Raw genomic sequence first — 15,826 nt, forward strand, 5'->3', positions numbered from 1 at the left:
GATGATAGTGAATGATGAAGAAGGCTTGTTCAGTTGTGATCATTTAAATGAGTAGAGTTAAGGTGGTATTTATCGGATTGATGGTAATGATGATTGAGGTTGCAGGATGTTTACTTCCTGTGGTCCCCTGAGGAGATGTAGCCCATAGCTCGGTTGATGGTGATGGCTCGGACGTGGAAGCCTCTCATCATCTTACACATCTCCTGTCTGTTAGCGTAGGTTTCATTTCCCCAAATCTGGGCAGCATCCTCCTAAAAGACAGCACAGAGGTTTCTCTCACAGGGTGCACAACATGACGGCACGATAATCACCTGCCAGTTTCACCCACACTCACAAAAAGACACACAAGTTCCCTGCGTGGAAAATCTTTACAAGGATTAGAAAAGTTTTTACATATATATATATAAATTTACCTCTCAATGACCGAGAGAGGAGGAGTAAATAGGGAACAAAAAAAAAGAAGGAATAGAAAAATACCTCTGAAGAGTCGTTCTCTCCAGTTGGCATCAGGGAGCAGTTCTGTATAAACCAAGCAAGATTTCATCAGGCAACTTTCAGATGTTATTTCCCAGGAGATTCTCTATTTCTGTCTTTAAATCACGTCTCTATTTCTCTCTCTGTCCCTGTGTTTTCATTTTTTTTTTTTTTTTTTTTTTTTTACCCCTCCCACACATGCATAATAAACGCACCTTCAGGCTCTTTATTATTTCAAGAGTTGGGTTCAGAAGTGCACTTTCTTCTTCATGACTTCTGAGTGGGGACTTAAGGTAAGATTTAATAGCAGCGTCATAGTAAGCCAAGTCCTCCATGATGTTCCTCAAACATTCACTCTAGTCAAGAGAAAGAAACAAAATCCCATCAGTCATCTGTCTGCTTTATTAAAAGAGTTTGAATGGGTGTATAGTGTAAAATGTCAACAACTATAAACCTTTAAGCAACATAGATACTGAATTTCTAATTTATAAATTTGTGTAGCCTACAAACAGTTTGAAAATCCTTAAAAGCAAAAAACAAAACAAAACAAAACAAAAAAAACCCAGCGTACCTCACTGAAGGTTGAATTTCTTTGCATCCTGCAACCTGAGTTCTGTGAGGGGAAAAACATTTTAAACATGAGCAGTTTGTAGAGGGATTAGTTTTACTGGTCAAATCAGGTGCCCATGGGTATCTTTGGACCATACACTTGATTCATTGTAAGTGTAACTGCCAAAGAAAATTTAGTGGAGGCAGAGCTGAAATTATGAGGCTTGAGGCTGTTTCCATAAATATGTCCCAAAAAAACCCCATGTTTTGTAAATGTAAATGTAAAAATATGCACAAAAGCTGTGGTATGTTTACGATTTATATATCCCCAACCAAAAGGTAGAGAATTCAAAGTTGAGTTGGCATTTACTTTAAAATTAATTCGATAATTCATAATTGATATGACTGGTGAATCAACAAATGCCACCTGATTCAGAACGGGTGCGCAGGCCAGTAGTGTCTCAGCTTTACTCCTCACCACCACCTCATCGGATATGATGCCGAAGCACAAAACATTCTGTAAAACAAAAACAAAAAAACAAAAAAAAGGTTTCATTGGAGATAAAATACAGAGGTGTGTGACAGAGTAAAAGGAGAGGAAAAAAAAACCCCAGTACGGTATGACAACATAAACAAGTCTCAGTGGATTGTACTTACACCGTTGAGAAGCTCTGTGATATTCAGCAGCAGGCTCCTGAAGAGCAGTGAGCAGCGCGCACACCTCTCTGCGCCCAGCGCGGTCACCGGGAGCCCCGTGGACGTGCGCCCGCTCAGGGTCAGCAGCAGCAGCGCACAGCTGGCGAAGTCTGCATGGCAAAAGAAGAACAACCATCAACACACGCGCCTCGCGGGCCCAGCCGAGCCCTCGGCTGTTCATTTTGCACGAGAAAACGCAATAGAGCCGGCAGCATCCAATTAGTATATAGGTAGAACAGAAAAGAAAACAAAACAGTGCAACGTCTTCTATCTCAGTCGGTACTGCGACTTCTCTGACTTACAGAAGCTAAAGTTTGCCATCTTTCTGATCGGATAGAGATCTTTGGTCGAGACTGGTAAAGACTGTGTTGCTGCTGCCTTCTTAACCGATGGATTTATATGCATTGCCGGGGGATTCCCTCGCTCTGCAGGAGCAACAGCAAAAAGAAAACTAAAACGTCATACGTAATTTCCTCGTTGATTGAAAAAACCAAAAAAGAAAAAAGAACACACACACACACACACACACACACACACACACACGAAAAAAAAGGAAGTCACTATGTTTGTTTCATATTTTGAGAGAAAGCAACTACGGGAAAAAGGTAAACTCAAAGTTTGGTGTGACAGTGTCAAGGTTTTGCATGCGCCTACTGATTTGTATTGCAGTTCCTTAAAACCAGTTTTTGATCAAGCACTTGCGTATAGCCTACGCAGTGTAAGGCGACATGGGTGCATACCAACCATCCATATCAGAAAAGACGAGCGATTAGTGCAGACTTGCAGAAAGCGCGACGAGCGCCAACTGCTCCAACCTGCGCCTTCACTCGGTCACGATACACATAAAACCTAAAGATGAAAAAAAAAAAGCGATTCCGATACCCCAGCAGCTCGTGCAATTATTTCTTATTATTTCTACAATGAGACAAATCGCGCATGTGACTCTATGAGGGAGCACAACCAGAGAGAGCCTCTGACGTAGTACTGTAGAATAACTCTAAGGTTACATCAGAGTCACGGTGATTCACGAGACGCTGCCGTTTCGGCCATGTGCAGCGGCCTGTGCTTGGTGCTGATATCGCTACGTGATGAGACTGAGGGGGTCACTCCTCTTCGGTCGACCTGGAATAACCTGTGGCGAATGGCTCGAGCTGGAGCGCGGCTCCTCCGCGTCGTGGGGACCAGCCTACACGCCGGGGCCCCCCTCGCTCACTTCGTTGACGGGGACGATTGTTGCTCGACGCGGCGCGCCTCAGGGGCCATCGGTTCCCGTCCTGCCTGTCCCCGTCCCGTGGCTCCTGGCCGGGCCACGGTGACGTCGGCGCAGAGGAGGCCTCGTGTGTTTTTCGGGCCCCCGCCTGGCGCGCGCAGGTTCTGGCAGGGGGGGCAGAGAACTAGTCAGACGCGGGAAGTAACTGGGTCCTCCGGTGCCGTAGGCTGCTTGAGCACAATTCGCGAGTTCTTTGCTCGAGTGTTTCCATTTTCTGCTCCTACTCCACCACATTTCAGAGGCTAATATTCTACTTTTTAATCCACTACATTTGTTTGACAGTCACAGTTGTAGTTCCTTCGAAATTAGGATTTTACATACAAAATATATGACCATCTGATAAAATATGAAGCCATATTATAAGCTACCCAAAAAGTACATAAAGTCGTTCAAACTAGCTCCGTCTACAATATTAAAATGCTGCTTAATACATCACTGATAATAAATAAAATAATCATATAACAATACAGCATTCTGGACCCTTCTACACAATCAGTGCTTTTTAGAGTTACAGTATGTCTGCTTCCAATACTTCTGACCTTTTGGATAAGTAAAATTTTGAATGCAGGACTTCGTAACAGACCGTTTCTACATTGTGGTATTATTATTTAATGAAAGTATCCAAATCATTCTTCTTTAAATGCTATATAAATGCTTGATTCAGCTTGATTTTGAGAGGTAAATCGTTGCAGTTATGGTATCTTATATAGGGGGAAATAATCGATTTGTAGGTTATTCCTTGTGTGTCAAGTCGAAGGTAATTGTTAAATTTGTGTAACCTATCTGTAAATATTGTGGGTTAGATACATGAAAAGAAAGTAGTGAAATGTTAATTAATTTCAATACCAGAATATAAACCAGCATGGATGAAATGTCTATAACATGAAAACGAATAAGAAAAAATGTCAGCTTAACCATCTACACCTCCATGACAACTGGGCAAACATCATGATATGATTGAAGGCTCCAGAGCACCAGTGGACCTTCTGGTGAAACAATTTGGCCAAATTCTGTTTCCCTGGTGGAAAATCAACTTTCAATCTCAAGTAGTTTCTTTCAGATGTTTCAGCATGTCAAAAGTTTGCTCATCAGTATCCAAGAAATTCCCAAGGCTCAAAGTGAGAGTAATGTGGAATTGTCATTGATACACAAAGCGTGATGTCATCCTTTCCTTACATCCTCCAGTCCCAGTCTTCAGGATCTGTGATCCAGTCAGACTCTCTGAAACTGCAGTCGTCAGTGAGTGGTTGATAGGAGTTTCCAGGCCTTTCTCTGGCTTGTCCGCAGGACCATCAACTACTGAAACTTACCACAACTCTCTAAATACAGTACATGTTCAGACAGATGACCCATCGGGGGGGGGGACTTCCTGAGAGACATCTATCATATCTTACCTGAAAAATAACATCGTATTCATTACTAAACCAGTCATTTGTAGAGAATAATTTCTGCACATTTATACGTTGAAACACAAGTGACCATTCTTAATATATATCACAGGTCCGACAGCCTGTCATTTTTACATGAAAGAAAATTTCCTACTGGTGACTTTAAAGGGGTTGCCCAAATTAATATGGAGTCCCTTTAAGAGGAGTGAACCAACCACAGATGAACTAGTGAGAGATAAACATTGTCACGATGAGGCAAGACCGAAACAGGGGGTGTTGAGTCATACTATGTGTAATGTGGTGACATCTTATTTTCTCACTGCAGTTGCGACCAGTGATTACACTTCCTAAGTTCATTAGAAAGCAGAAGCTCATTTGAATGAGCAAATTCATCCAGCAGACATGCAGCCACAGGCGGATGTACAAATTCAACATACTGCATGACAAGCCAACATATATGAAACAAAGTTTATTCTTTATTTTACATATCTGTACATAAACATTTCTTTCCTCAAATAAAGTTTCTGAATACAATAGGATGAAAACGATATTAACACACTTATTCATTTAAAATGACTCGTGTCAGAAAATCAACATTCACAAAATGTTGAAGAGCAATTAGAGTGAACGTATTACCAAAAGCTACGACTCCACTACAAGGCAGGCATGTTTCCTTTACACTCTTTTCGCACCTCAAATAAACATTTCTCAGTTGAAAACTACCATTTGTGCAGAATAAAAACAGGTCGACTTTGAAATACTTTAAAATTACTGTCCAACTTAAAATGGTCTGAAGAAGTTAGTTTTCCGTCGTGTTTTTTATACAATGTTGTTTCTTTTTTTCTCATGAATGACTTTCTACTAAAGTTTGCACTATTATTTTATTTTTTTTCCCACAATTTTTGCATTTGAACAGTTATAATTTAGTGGCGAATGTAGAAAGTTAAAAAGAAACAATAGCAAAGCAAGGCCGATCACTGCACAGGAAGCTGGAGACAGAATCCATGACAACACGCAATCCTCTTCTTCCACGACGCAGGAAGTGCTCCCCTGTCCTTAGCACTGGGAGAAAACCACAGAAGCAAAAGAAAGAGAGTGGCCTTCTTCTGTGCTGCTGCCACCACTGGAGTCAGTGGGTTGGACAGGAAGGTAGACAAGGGGGGAACGGGGAAGCAGGAGCAGGAGCAAAATACTTGGGACAAGCGGGCAGGATTTGGATCGACACGGGGCAGAGGTGGAATGGCCGGAGGGGAAAAGTCTGGTTTGGAGCAGGGGCTAAGCTTGGCAGAGGGGAGCAGGGTGGAGCAGGGACGGGCATTTTATTTGGATAGGGTCCTCTCAGCCAAATGTTTCTGCTGGCTCTCAGCGTGCCTGGAGAAGAGAAAGGGAAAAGGAAGTCATTTAAAGTCTAGTGATATTATATGATGTTCTTATTGTCAGCACATTGCAAGAAAAGACTGAACCCAACAACTGAATTCACCCTACTAACTAACTAAGTATTGCCTGTGTGCCTAAAGCTCACTGTCGATTATTCATTTCTGCCATAGACCTCCATTGTTGTACAGAAACTTTTCAAGACACGAGTGAGCCACACTGTTGTATTGGGTAATATATTCTTTTATTAGCATGAACAAGGGAACTGTTTGTTATTTTGAGTCAGTCCCAAAACCACTGTCCTGCTGGCCTAAGTGCTCGCTGGTGCACAAAATCTGCAGCTGAAAAAAGCCCTAAAAATGCACCCTTTACTTCTGTTTGAGTGCTGTATGTTCAAGGGGAACACAACCGATTTTGAACATCAAAGTCTGTTATCTTGTGGATAACAGACTTTGATGTGTCTCTTAGGGAATGCTAGTGCTTGTGCGGAAAAAATTATTTAGGTTTTGTGTCCCCAGAGGAAGCTGCTTGAAATCTGAAAAAACTATGTGACATAAGCTTGTTGCTGTTTTTTTGTGTCAGTGTCGGTTAGGGGCGAAAACTACAAGTTTGAAAATGAAAATATCTGCTGTGTGGAGTTAGAATGAAGTGGGCTTACCAGACCCCTGTAGCCCACTCCTCATCTCTGCTTGAGGCTAGTGGTTTGAGGCTACATTAGCCACTATTAGCATATTGTACCTGAATCTCTGACTGAACTGTTGGTGCTCGAGTTGCATTCTGGGTAACAGAGTAAAAATGTGTAGAATAAAAAAAAAAAGAAAATATCTCTGTATCTGTTGCATCAGTTTTTCTTGCTTCTTTTTAAACTGTAAATTGTGAGTCTGCCATATAGTCCCCAACTGTTTTAGGAAATCAATTAGCCTTAAAAAAAAAAAAAAAAAAAAAAAAAATTCAAACTATATATTTGCTACTTATGATTAAATATTTACATTTTCAGTAGGAACAAATGTGCTTGAGGCTGAGAGGGACAGAACGGGCAGGAAGGTCAGAAAGTAATGAGCGATGAACTAACGCAATGTTGGTTTTGGTCCTTTTACATTCGATTTCTTGACAATAACAATTAACCATTTTTCTCTAATACTAATGTTAAATGCAGTGCGTTAGTTCCTCAGTGAGCGCCTCATCACCTGGTGAGGTCCTCTATGTCAACGAGCATGGCATCTTGCTCCATGTGTAGTTCATCTCGGATCAGCAGCAACTGTACAAGTTCCTCATTCAGACCTGGAGTGGTAGATAATATCGGGAATCATATAAAAATTATGTCAGGCTACAGACGTTATCGCTATGACAAAGCAGGAATTTGTCCACATCGTATTTACAAAATCACAACACATATTCTTTTGTGAGCCGCATCAATAGATGGACATTAAATCCACATGAAATACTGTGTGGGACTGACTAAAATCTCCCGCTGTGGGTTAATAAAATAACCTCATAAAGCCACTGAAAGCATTATGAGTATTGACAGTCAGACCACACATCAGTGGTTGTGGTTGTTTTCACATCACATGTTTCAGCTATTGTTCCTTCAGCTCTGCCAGAAAATATAAATCACAGACAAAAGAGATTTTGAGGGGAAAGTCTGTTTTGTAATTTAAATCTAGCTCATCATTTTGGACTCAGGGGGATTTCTGTAGCTGTTTTATGTAAAATGAGAGATTATTCATCACAGAGTACCAGGATCAATGATGTGTACAGTGTGGTAACAGTAAACGCTCAGGGGAAGCTGTTAACTGGTACAGTTCTTTGAACTGACTTACATATATAAAAGTACTTTCACATCCACTAAAAATGGTAGGGGTCAGTATGCATGTGTATGTTTTTCCCCATTTGCTCTCTTGCTCATTTCTGCAATTGAAAGCAGAGGTCAGTAACTGTGTTTGTGTGTGTGTGTGTGTGTGTGTGTGTGTGTGTGTGTGTGTGTGTGTGTGTCATCAACTCACTCTCAATCTGGGAGTGCAGGTCATTGACTATAACCTGGAGCTGACCCAGCGTCATGTCTCTCAAATCGGTGGGCTTCAAGCTTCTTTTCATTAGACACTCACTGATGTGAGGCATGTGTGGAAGCTGCCGGAAAAACACACAGAGACACAGGTATATGAAAAAAACAAAACAAAACCGACATACTGTTTTCTCAAGGTTGAAGACCTGATAAGATGGATGAAAGCACAGTTCAGCCACAAAAAAAGAAATCAGTAAGTATATTACTTGAAGCCATTTGTGTCAAACAATTTAAAACCATTATTGCAACAAAGAGCTACTATGTACAGTTGTAAACCGATTATCATCTAAAATCCATGGGTACATTGTTAAAAAAAAAAAAGTCTTAGAATCAGAACCAAAATGAATTCAAAAATGTCTTTCACTTCATCTACATTATGTACAAATAAGAGCCGTGATGGAATTCTTAAACGATTCGTCAGTTAAGTTTTAAAATAATTTACTGAGCAAAAGTACCAAACACTCACTGGTGCCAGATTCTCAAATGTCAGGTGTTTCTGATTTTCTCTCTGTAAAAACCGGCAATTGGCATTTTTCACTGTTTTCTGTTACTTCATACTTAAAAATTCATCCATTCACTGAAAAAGAATAATCAGCATTTTATTCGGTAATGAGGATAATTCTAAATTTGCATAAATATGGTCAAAGGCCACAATTACATGAATTAACAACAGAATAAGAGCAGTCAAACTGAATCATAATGGAAACTGAAAGTCAGACATTTTGACTGAATGCCACTTCAATCTGATGCCTGAATTTAGGATTATTCACATTTTATTTTAATTTGTTGCTTATTCTGTGAAGAAGAACTTCTTTTCAGTCTCTTGGATTCTTCTGATAATGCCCCTGATGAAAAGAAAAAGGGAATATCACTTTTTCTTTGCAGAGGTCAGCACCCTGCGTAGGGAGACTGTAAAGTTGGGGGATTTCAAGTACGTGCTGCTGTTTGGTCACAAACAGGTGTACAGTGTTTTATGCAAATAAAAAGCAGATGAGGTCAGTGAGCAGAATCCAGCAGTCATACTGCTTTTAATGAGAGCCCACCGAGTGTTTTAACCCCGCAATGTACACTATAGAGTGCAGCAACAAAGTTGATTTCACTTCATATCTCATCTCACGTTTAAAATATGATCTCTCTTTTCACAGAAACTTTTTGAATTCCCAAGTATTTTACCATCTAGCACAAAATCCCACTGATCTACAGTTGTGAAAACATCTGTTATGTAATCACAGACAAAGGTGAAGGGTGAGAAATTACACATTATTTCCCTATGAGTGAAAATGAAAATCTTCCATATAATGCAGTGTCTCGGAGTTGTATTTGCGCCACTTGTTGTATTCACCAGTACCTGAGCAAATATGGCTCCAAACAGTACCTTTTATTTTACAATATTACATTTAAAATACAAGTCTTTTAAAACTGAGTTATACGTTTTCCAGTGCTTCCCTTGGCTTTGTGTGTGTCTTCTTGGGTATGTGTCCCATTGCCCACCAGCAGTTGCTCCATGTTCTCAGTCAGAGTGTAGCCACCACATGCAATAAAATCACAAAGCATTGCGTGTGCTTTCTCTGGCACATACGGGCAGATAATCTGATTTTCGTTTACAAGACTCTCCCTCTGTCAAAACTCCCATCCGACAAGTCTACATTCTTTCTGTTTCCATCCAACACCCATTTTCTCTGTACTTTCATCTCCATTCTTGACAAACATTAGGTGAGAAAAATGTGCGGGCCCCCTCTCTGCATGTACCGCACTCTGAGTGTTTGCGGGTGCGGGCATTTGGCTGGACACCTCTCGCTAGTTTCTCAGCCCTTATTTTCACTTTCACATTGGCACTGATGCAAGGCTACCATGTGTCAGTTTCAGTTTCGCGTGTCTCAATGGGCACAATTCGTGTGACACAGTGAGAGATGGGATGATAGAGACAACGTGAGCAAGTGATGGGAAAGGCTGTAGATAGTCCTGACTCAACGGGCTAGTCTGCTGACCATGGTGTGAGTTTCTGTGGTAGACTGATCATACTACTAATTAAAAATGTTCAATACCAGCAAACCAGCCTCCAGCTATGACTATCCGACTGAGGAACTTAACTCCTCTCTGAATCAAGTTAAGAGAGAATTGAGATATTACCACAGAATCTAAATTGCCTCCCCCTCTTTTCTTTTCTCTTTCTGACTTTCTTGCTTTTTCTCAGTGATTCTGCTTTAGGAAAACCCACACTCCCGCCACACACACAGACACGGGAATACAGGCTAGCTGCTGGCTGAAGTCCCATTCTTGACAAGCGGACAGGACAAACCAGTTTAGTTGGAACTGCGTTCAACTAACTAGCAGCAGTGTGACAACCGCATAGCAGAGTGATAGCTCTAAAGCGCTGGTTCCTTCCTTTTTTTTTGGGTCTGATGTAACCCCCTCCCCACTTCTTTATCAAATGAGCTTATGTTGACACGTTCCAAATGTGTTCAATTCAAATGGTTTTAGAGTGGATGTTTGGATATATGACAAACTGTGGATTGTTACAGTCATTTTTTCCTACAATTGAAATGTCTGTGTTTATCACGAAGGACCTTTTGACCATTTAATCATTACTTACAGCAAATTATTTTAAATGTTTATTCATCACTTTTAGCCATCTATTTCAACTGTTTCAATCATTACTTATAGCCAATATTTAAACTGTTTATCATTGCATTCATCTTATATTTAAACTGTTATTCATTACTTTTAGCCAACATTTTAACTTAATTTGCATTACTTTTGGCTAATTATTTCAACAAATTATCTAATACTTTCAGCCAGCTATTTCAACCACCTAACTATTTCTCCTGTTAATCCATAATTTTAGGTAATTATTTCCATTACTTTTACCTAACCATTTCAATTTTTAGGTAAATCATGTATCCATTACTTTTAGCTATTCTATTTCGACTTCTCACTTGCCTACTAGCAAGTTTTAAAGTACTCTCTAATACATGCCTTTAAGGTTTGACATCCGATTGGAGGTGTGGGCTGTGCCTTCAGCCTGTCATAGCTAGCAGCTTCACGGTTATTGGGACAGTAAATTTACTAAATATAAGCATCACACCGATTTGCAATAATATTTGTGAGGGTGTATTTTTAAAATCAAATCATAATTTCTATTTTTTCTAATTAGCTGAGAGTACTCCAAAATCTTTCCAACCTACCCCCATGACAACCACAGAAGTACCCCCTGGTTAGGAATAACTGTTCAGGGAGGTATTTAGCACATGTAACATCTGCAGTTTAATAGATCTCTGGTGTTATGGACATTGCAGGTGGCCGTAGCTTTCATACTTCTTAATATTCATTACGTGTTTGGTCCAGGTGTGACAGTGATGTCTTCTGACTGCTGAGCACTGCTACATCCCTAAACACCGACGCCAATGCTTTTTCGTGAATGAATTATTGATGGACCCGGCCGAGCTGCCCTTCCCTTCTCTGAATAAGTAAAGCGGTAATGCCTGCAACTCCGGGTGGAACTATGCTGTGTGTAAACCTGACAGTGTGGGTGTGTTGGTGTGTGCGCTCCTGAAGAGGTAGTGAGGGAGATAAAAATGGATGAAATAATGATGAGCGGGGTCGTCATCACCTTCCTTCCTCTAAATGGGGGCAGAGGAAGAGAGAGAACAGAGAAGGGGTGGGGGTAGGCTTCCTACAACTTCATCACATCATATATATGACCTGTTAGTGAAACACAATCCGCCCATCTGTTCTCACATACTCTGACAAATGGTACCACAAGGTGGACATTTATTAAAAGAGCAGTGTTGAGAAAAATATATTGTCACGTGACACACGTGACATTTTGTTCTAAAACGATAAAAAGCAAATGACAGAAAGTTATATGTATCGTTATTCATTATATCTGGTGGCTCTCTGCTCCTATTAGCTATCTTACTCACGTTTATAATGAAAATGTGCCTTTATGATTTGTTTCCATTACAGGCCAGTGTAAGCCTTGTCAGAAAAATGTGTAATGCTGCTTTATCACTGTATCTAAAGTACTGCTTATTTCAGTTACAATCTCAGGTGCTAATCTAAAAACCTTCTTCCTAAATTATTAGCACAATTCTATCAGAGTGTCAATAAGTGTGGAGTTACTACAACAAAACGAGGCGTGCCTGTTGTCTTAAGCTTTTGGTTTTGCTTTTAAACTGTCATCAGGAGCAGGTAGGGGAGTCAGTTGCATCAACCGGGCTGATGATGTCAAAGTGTCTACACTCCATTAAAAAGGAAATCATTTACGGCTGATATATAAAAGCACTGAAATAATTGATCAGAACCTTCTCTGAACAGTAACACGTACATGGACCGTGTTTAAAACTGCAATTGATGCAACTGAGCAATCAGCTGGCACACCTGATATATTCTTGATGATGATGGTTTTTAACCTGCAATAACTGATTTTTCGGCCACTTGGGGGCAGGGGGAACGATTCATGTTTCTGGCAACTAATAATTCCACTCCTCCCAACTCCAGAGGAAAAATATCATGCTTTTTAGCTGCCAGATCTTCCACGTTCCTCATCGGCTAATCACTAATTTTGTCTGTCTGTCGTCTTGGAGTTTTTTTTCCTGCTATAAAGCTGAAGTGAACTACAGAGTCTGGCAATAGATCTCTCTTTGTTCATCACTATGAACTACCCCTTTCAAGTGATCCATTGTTAATATAAAAACACTTAGCTGCCTAGCAGTAAATCTGAAAGCTTGAAACAGCAAATATGCTTCCTTTTTTTCCTCTTACACATTTTAAATATCAATGAATCTCTGGGTTGCAGTTTTTCAACTTTGTGTCTTATTTTAGTGCTAATCTTATCTGTATTAAACTACATACAAACACAATTACACTGACCCAGGTGATTCCATTTCAAATTACTTCAAAGAACATGGCAGTGATATGGAAAACTGGTGTTTCCCACTTTTTTCTTTTGTTAAGTTGTCTTTAACAGTCAAAGGCAGAATCCGATTTCTGGTACTGACCAGGTCAGCCACTGGTGACTTTTTACGATTCTGTTTCTCCACTTCCACCTGCATCTTGGCCATGGGCTTGGCCATCGCCAGGGCCAGCTTTGCCTCCGCCTGCAGCTTCTTCTGTCGACTCAGGAAGTCCATGTCTTCCAGAGACTCAGAGTCATCCTCTGTGGTGTCCCTGTCCGAGTAGGACGAACTCTGCTTGGACTGCGGGGAGGAGGTGGTAAGAGGAAGAGGGGAGAAATGAGCATGGCAAGGCGGAATAAAATATGAAGGAGAGAGTTAATGGAATAAGAAATGAGGGAGAAAAAAGTGTAGTAAAGGTAAGAGAAATGGGGTAGGAATGAGGTAAGGGACGAGGAAAAGATAAGAAAGGCCAGGTTAGAGGATTAATATTTATGTATTCTTGGTCTTTTTCGTATGTAGATTTTACAAACTGACTGGAACGTCATTGTACATGAGTTTGGACGTGAGGAGAGTGAGGATGAATGTAAAGAGATGATAATTTTCTCTTTCTCCCTCTCTTTAAATGTGACTCAGGCTGAAAGGAGGTTAATGTGGCCAGTCATCCATGGCCTTGGTGAGTGTACTCCAATTCACCTCTCATTTGCTGCCCTTGAATTGGTTAACAGGCCAGAAAACTTGAGAAAAGACATTCATAAAGCAACAAAACCATTGGCTATCTCTCTGATTCATGGAATAATCTCACCCATTTCGCTGCTTTCATTCTTGTTCCGTCTCAGTCTCACTTTTACACAGTTAGATCTTTACACTTTTATACCTGCCTAGCTGCCTAGCAGTAAATCTGACACACATTTTGTAGTGATTTCAAGATTTAAGTCCATTTTTTTCATTCTTGAATTCTGGAGAAGTACTATAATAACTCTGCAGGCACTGCAAAGTGCACATGTGGGCATCAATGTGTACCATGGGGGACAGAGGTGTGTCCAGACTGGTCTCCGTCTTGCTGTCATCTGCATCACTGTCCTTGTCGCTGCCACTGTCGTTCACAAAACAAATTTGTAGGTTCATCCCGCTCTGCAGCCTGCAGGGAGAGACAGATATAGATAGAGATAGGTGGAAAAAGAGGGAGACAACTTAATATTAGCATAAGTGCAGATAAGAGTCAAGTCAGTTCAATGGTAGCTGCTTCTGCAGTAACTGACTCGGACCTGGGCCAAAACAGACAGCCATGTCAACAGCACTGCTGCTAATACAAATGACCTAAGGTTGAGTACAACAAAGTACTTTGCCTCAATAAAGGATTTTGAGTGCTGTCAATATGCATATTGTACTATAGTGAGTTAAAGAAAGAGGTAAGTAAAAAAAAAAAAAGGAGAGACACAGAAGCTGCTTTCATCACCAGAGCAAAGTGCTGGCTGAAGATAGAATTAAGGAGGGCTTGTGTTTTTAATCATCTCCCCTCGCGTCTCCAATATGGATCGATCCAGGATGTCTCCGGTAGGTCTGTTCCAATCTGCCTGGGGCTGCTGGGGGTGTTTTTTTGTGCCACAGAGGAACTGACTATCACTAGGTGTAGCTCCAGCCCACTGTGGATCAATAATCTGCTTATTCAATGCAGTAATTACAAACAGGGTTGATTGATTACACAGCATTGATCCAATCACTCCCAATTAAAACAGGACCTGAGTGGTCGATTTTTCAGGAGAGGCAGCATCGATAAGCTTCCTGTAACTTGAATTTAATGGATTGTTGGGGTCACAAAAGTGTCCACCGATTGTTCTGATGACAAGAAAATGATAAAGTGTTGCTCACGACATACAAAGTAAAGTCTGACTGGTATATCGCACAATATTAACTAAGTTCAGATATATTAGTATGGGTGAATATGTCAGTTAATAAGTAGCAAGAAATGGACAGAAATGCCAAAGATATGTTTGAAGGAATATGAAAACAGTGCTTCCATCACATAGTTTGTCCAACAGAGAACAAAAACAAGTGGTAAAATGTAAAATGTCCCACTCAGCACTTAGCTCGGTCACAATTCTTTAAAAAACAAATGAATGTGATGCATACAAAAATTAATCTGAAACTAAAACTCAAATATCAATTACAGTAACCACCTCATAAATCCAGTATTATCTGGCTCTAATAACAGTGTGTGTATGAGTTACCGTCTCAGAAAAATGTAGAATGCTTTCACACAGTACAGTCATTTGACTATTTCCCTGTAATCATCAATGAGGCATTAAGCATCACAACCAGTCATTAATATGCTGCAGCAAAATTGAGAAAACCACATGGTTCAAGTACAAAGAGAGTGTTTACAGAACCTCTAGTAAATTCCAGTAAGGTGCAGTGTAGGAGGTGGTAGGAGTCTGTGTACAAATTTGGGAAGTCACAAGGGCTGATTATGTCTGGCTCATTCACACTGCGCAATTCCTCTCTGCTTTCTGTCATTCTTTCTTCCTCCCTGTCTGTTCTGTCTTGAAAGGTAGCCGTGACAGTAAATCTGGACTTTCAGATTTATAACCTATACCCTGTTTTTCTTTTTTAACCTTTGTATACGGGGGTAATTCATGTTCTTTTGACATTTAACTACTGCCCTTATCTTTGTGTAAGAATCCCTTTCAGTAGATCCTTCTTCAGAGAAATATGGGCCCACAAAAAAAAAAAAAAAACGAGTTAACCAAAATCTTGTGTTTTCCAAGTACCAGTCACATGTTTATTGGTTAAAAAAAGAAAGTAATATGACGGAAGCCAGAGGTCTTACCGTGAGGACAGGCTGGGTTTGCCGCTCTTGCTGCAGCTGGTGTAGATCCCTGGCCCATCATCAAAGAAACTGCCCAGGGCCAACTTCTGCCTGATAGACTCCCTCTCATTCTTTTGGGCCTGCAACAGGAGATTAACAAGATTAAGTTACTCTTTTATGATCATTTTGAAGATTAATGTTGTAGTTTCACAGTGAGGTCAGAGGTCAGGGTCAGGCTGGTAGGGATTACCTGTCTTCCTCAAAGATGCTTCATCAGCGTGGATGCTTATTGTCATGGCACCTTAAACC

General features: G+C 40.5%; 2 protein-coding genes across 7 annotated transcripts in view; both read right to left on the bottom strand.

Moving 5' to 3' along the window:
* Nucleotides 1-110: 110 nt before the first annotated feature.
* Nucleotides 111-2,040, bottom strand: il12a (interleukin 12a). The gene is made up of 7 exons (XM_040131570.1): nucleotides 2,022-2,040; nucleotides 1,681-1,829; nucleotides 1,451-1,540; nucleotides 1,046-1,087; nucleotides 690-830; nucleotides 478-519; nucleotides 111-251 (listed from the first exon to the last, which is right to left on the bottom strand). The coding sequence occupies exons 1-7, from the start codon at nucleotides 2,038-2,040 to the stop codon at nucleotides 111-113; spliced, it is 624 nt and encodes a 207-aa protein (XP_039987504.1).
* A 2,829-nt stretch (nucleotides 2,041-4,869) lies between these two features.
* The window catches only part of schip1 (schwannomin interacting protein 1), a 198,348-nt gene continuing 187,391 nt past the window's right edge, over nucleotides 4,870-15,826 (bottom strand). For all 6 annotated transcript variants that reach the window (XM_040130291.1, XM_040130290.1, XM_040130293.1 and 3 more), the window contains 6 exons: nucleotides 15,539-15,657; nucleotides 13,732-13,849; nucleotides 12,814-13,011; nucleotides 7,755-7,878; nucleotides 6,939-7,032; nucleotides 4,870-5,748 (listed from right to left, as the gene is read on the bottom strand). In XM_040130291.1, coding sequence (XP_039986225.1) covers nucleotides 5,697-5,748; nucleotides 6,939-7,032; nucleotides 7,755-7,878; nucleotides 12,814-13,011; nucleotides 13,732-13,849; nucleotides 15,539-15,657 — 705 coding nt within the window. In that variant the 3' untranslated portion in view covers nucleotides 4,870-5,696. The remainder of the gene's footprint in view (nucleotides 5,749-6,938; nucleotides 7,033-7,754; nucleotides 7,879-12,813; nucleotides 13,012-13,731; nucleotides 13,850-15,538; nucleotides 15,658-15,826) is intronic.

This window comes from Xiphias gladius, chromosome 7 (genome assembly GCF_016859285.1).
Source record: "Xiphias gladius isolate SHS-SW01 ecotype Sanya breed wild chromosome 7, ASM1685928v1, whole genome shotgun sequence".
In the NCBI taxonomy this organism is placed as follows: Eukaryota; Metazoa; Chordata; class Actinopteri; order Istiophoriformes; family Xiphiidae; genus Xiphias; species Xiphias gladius.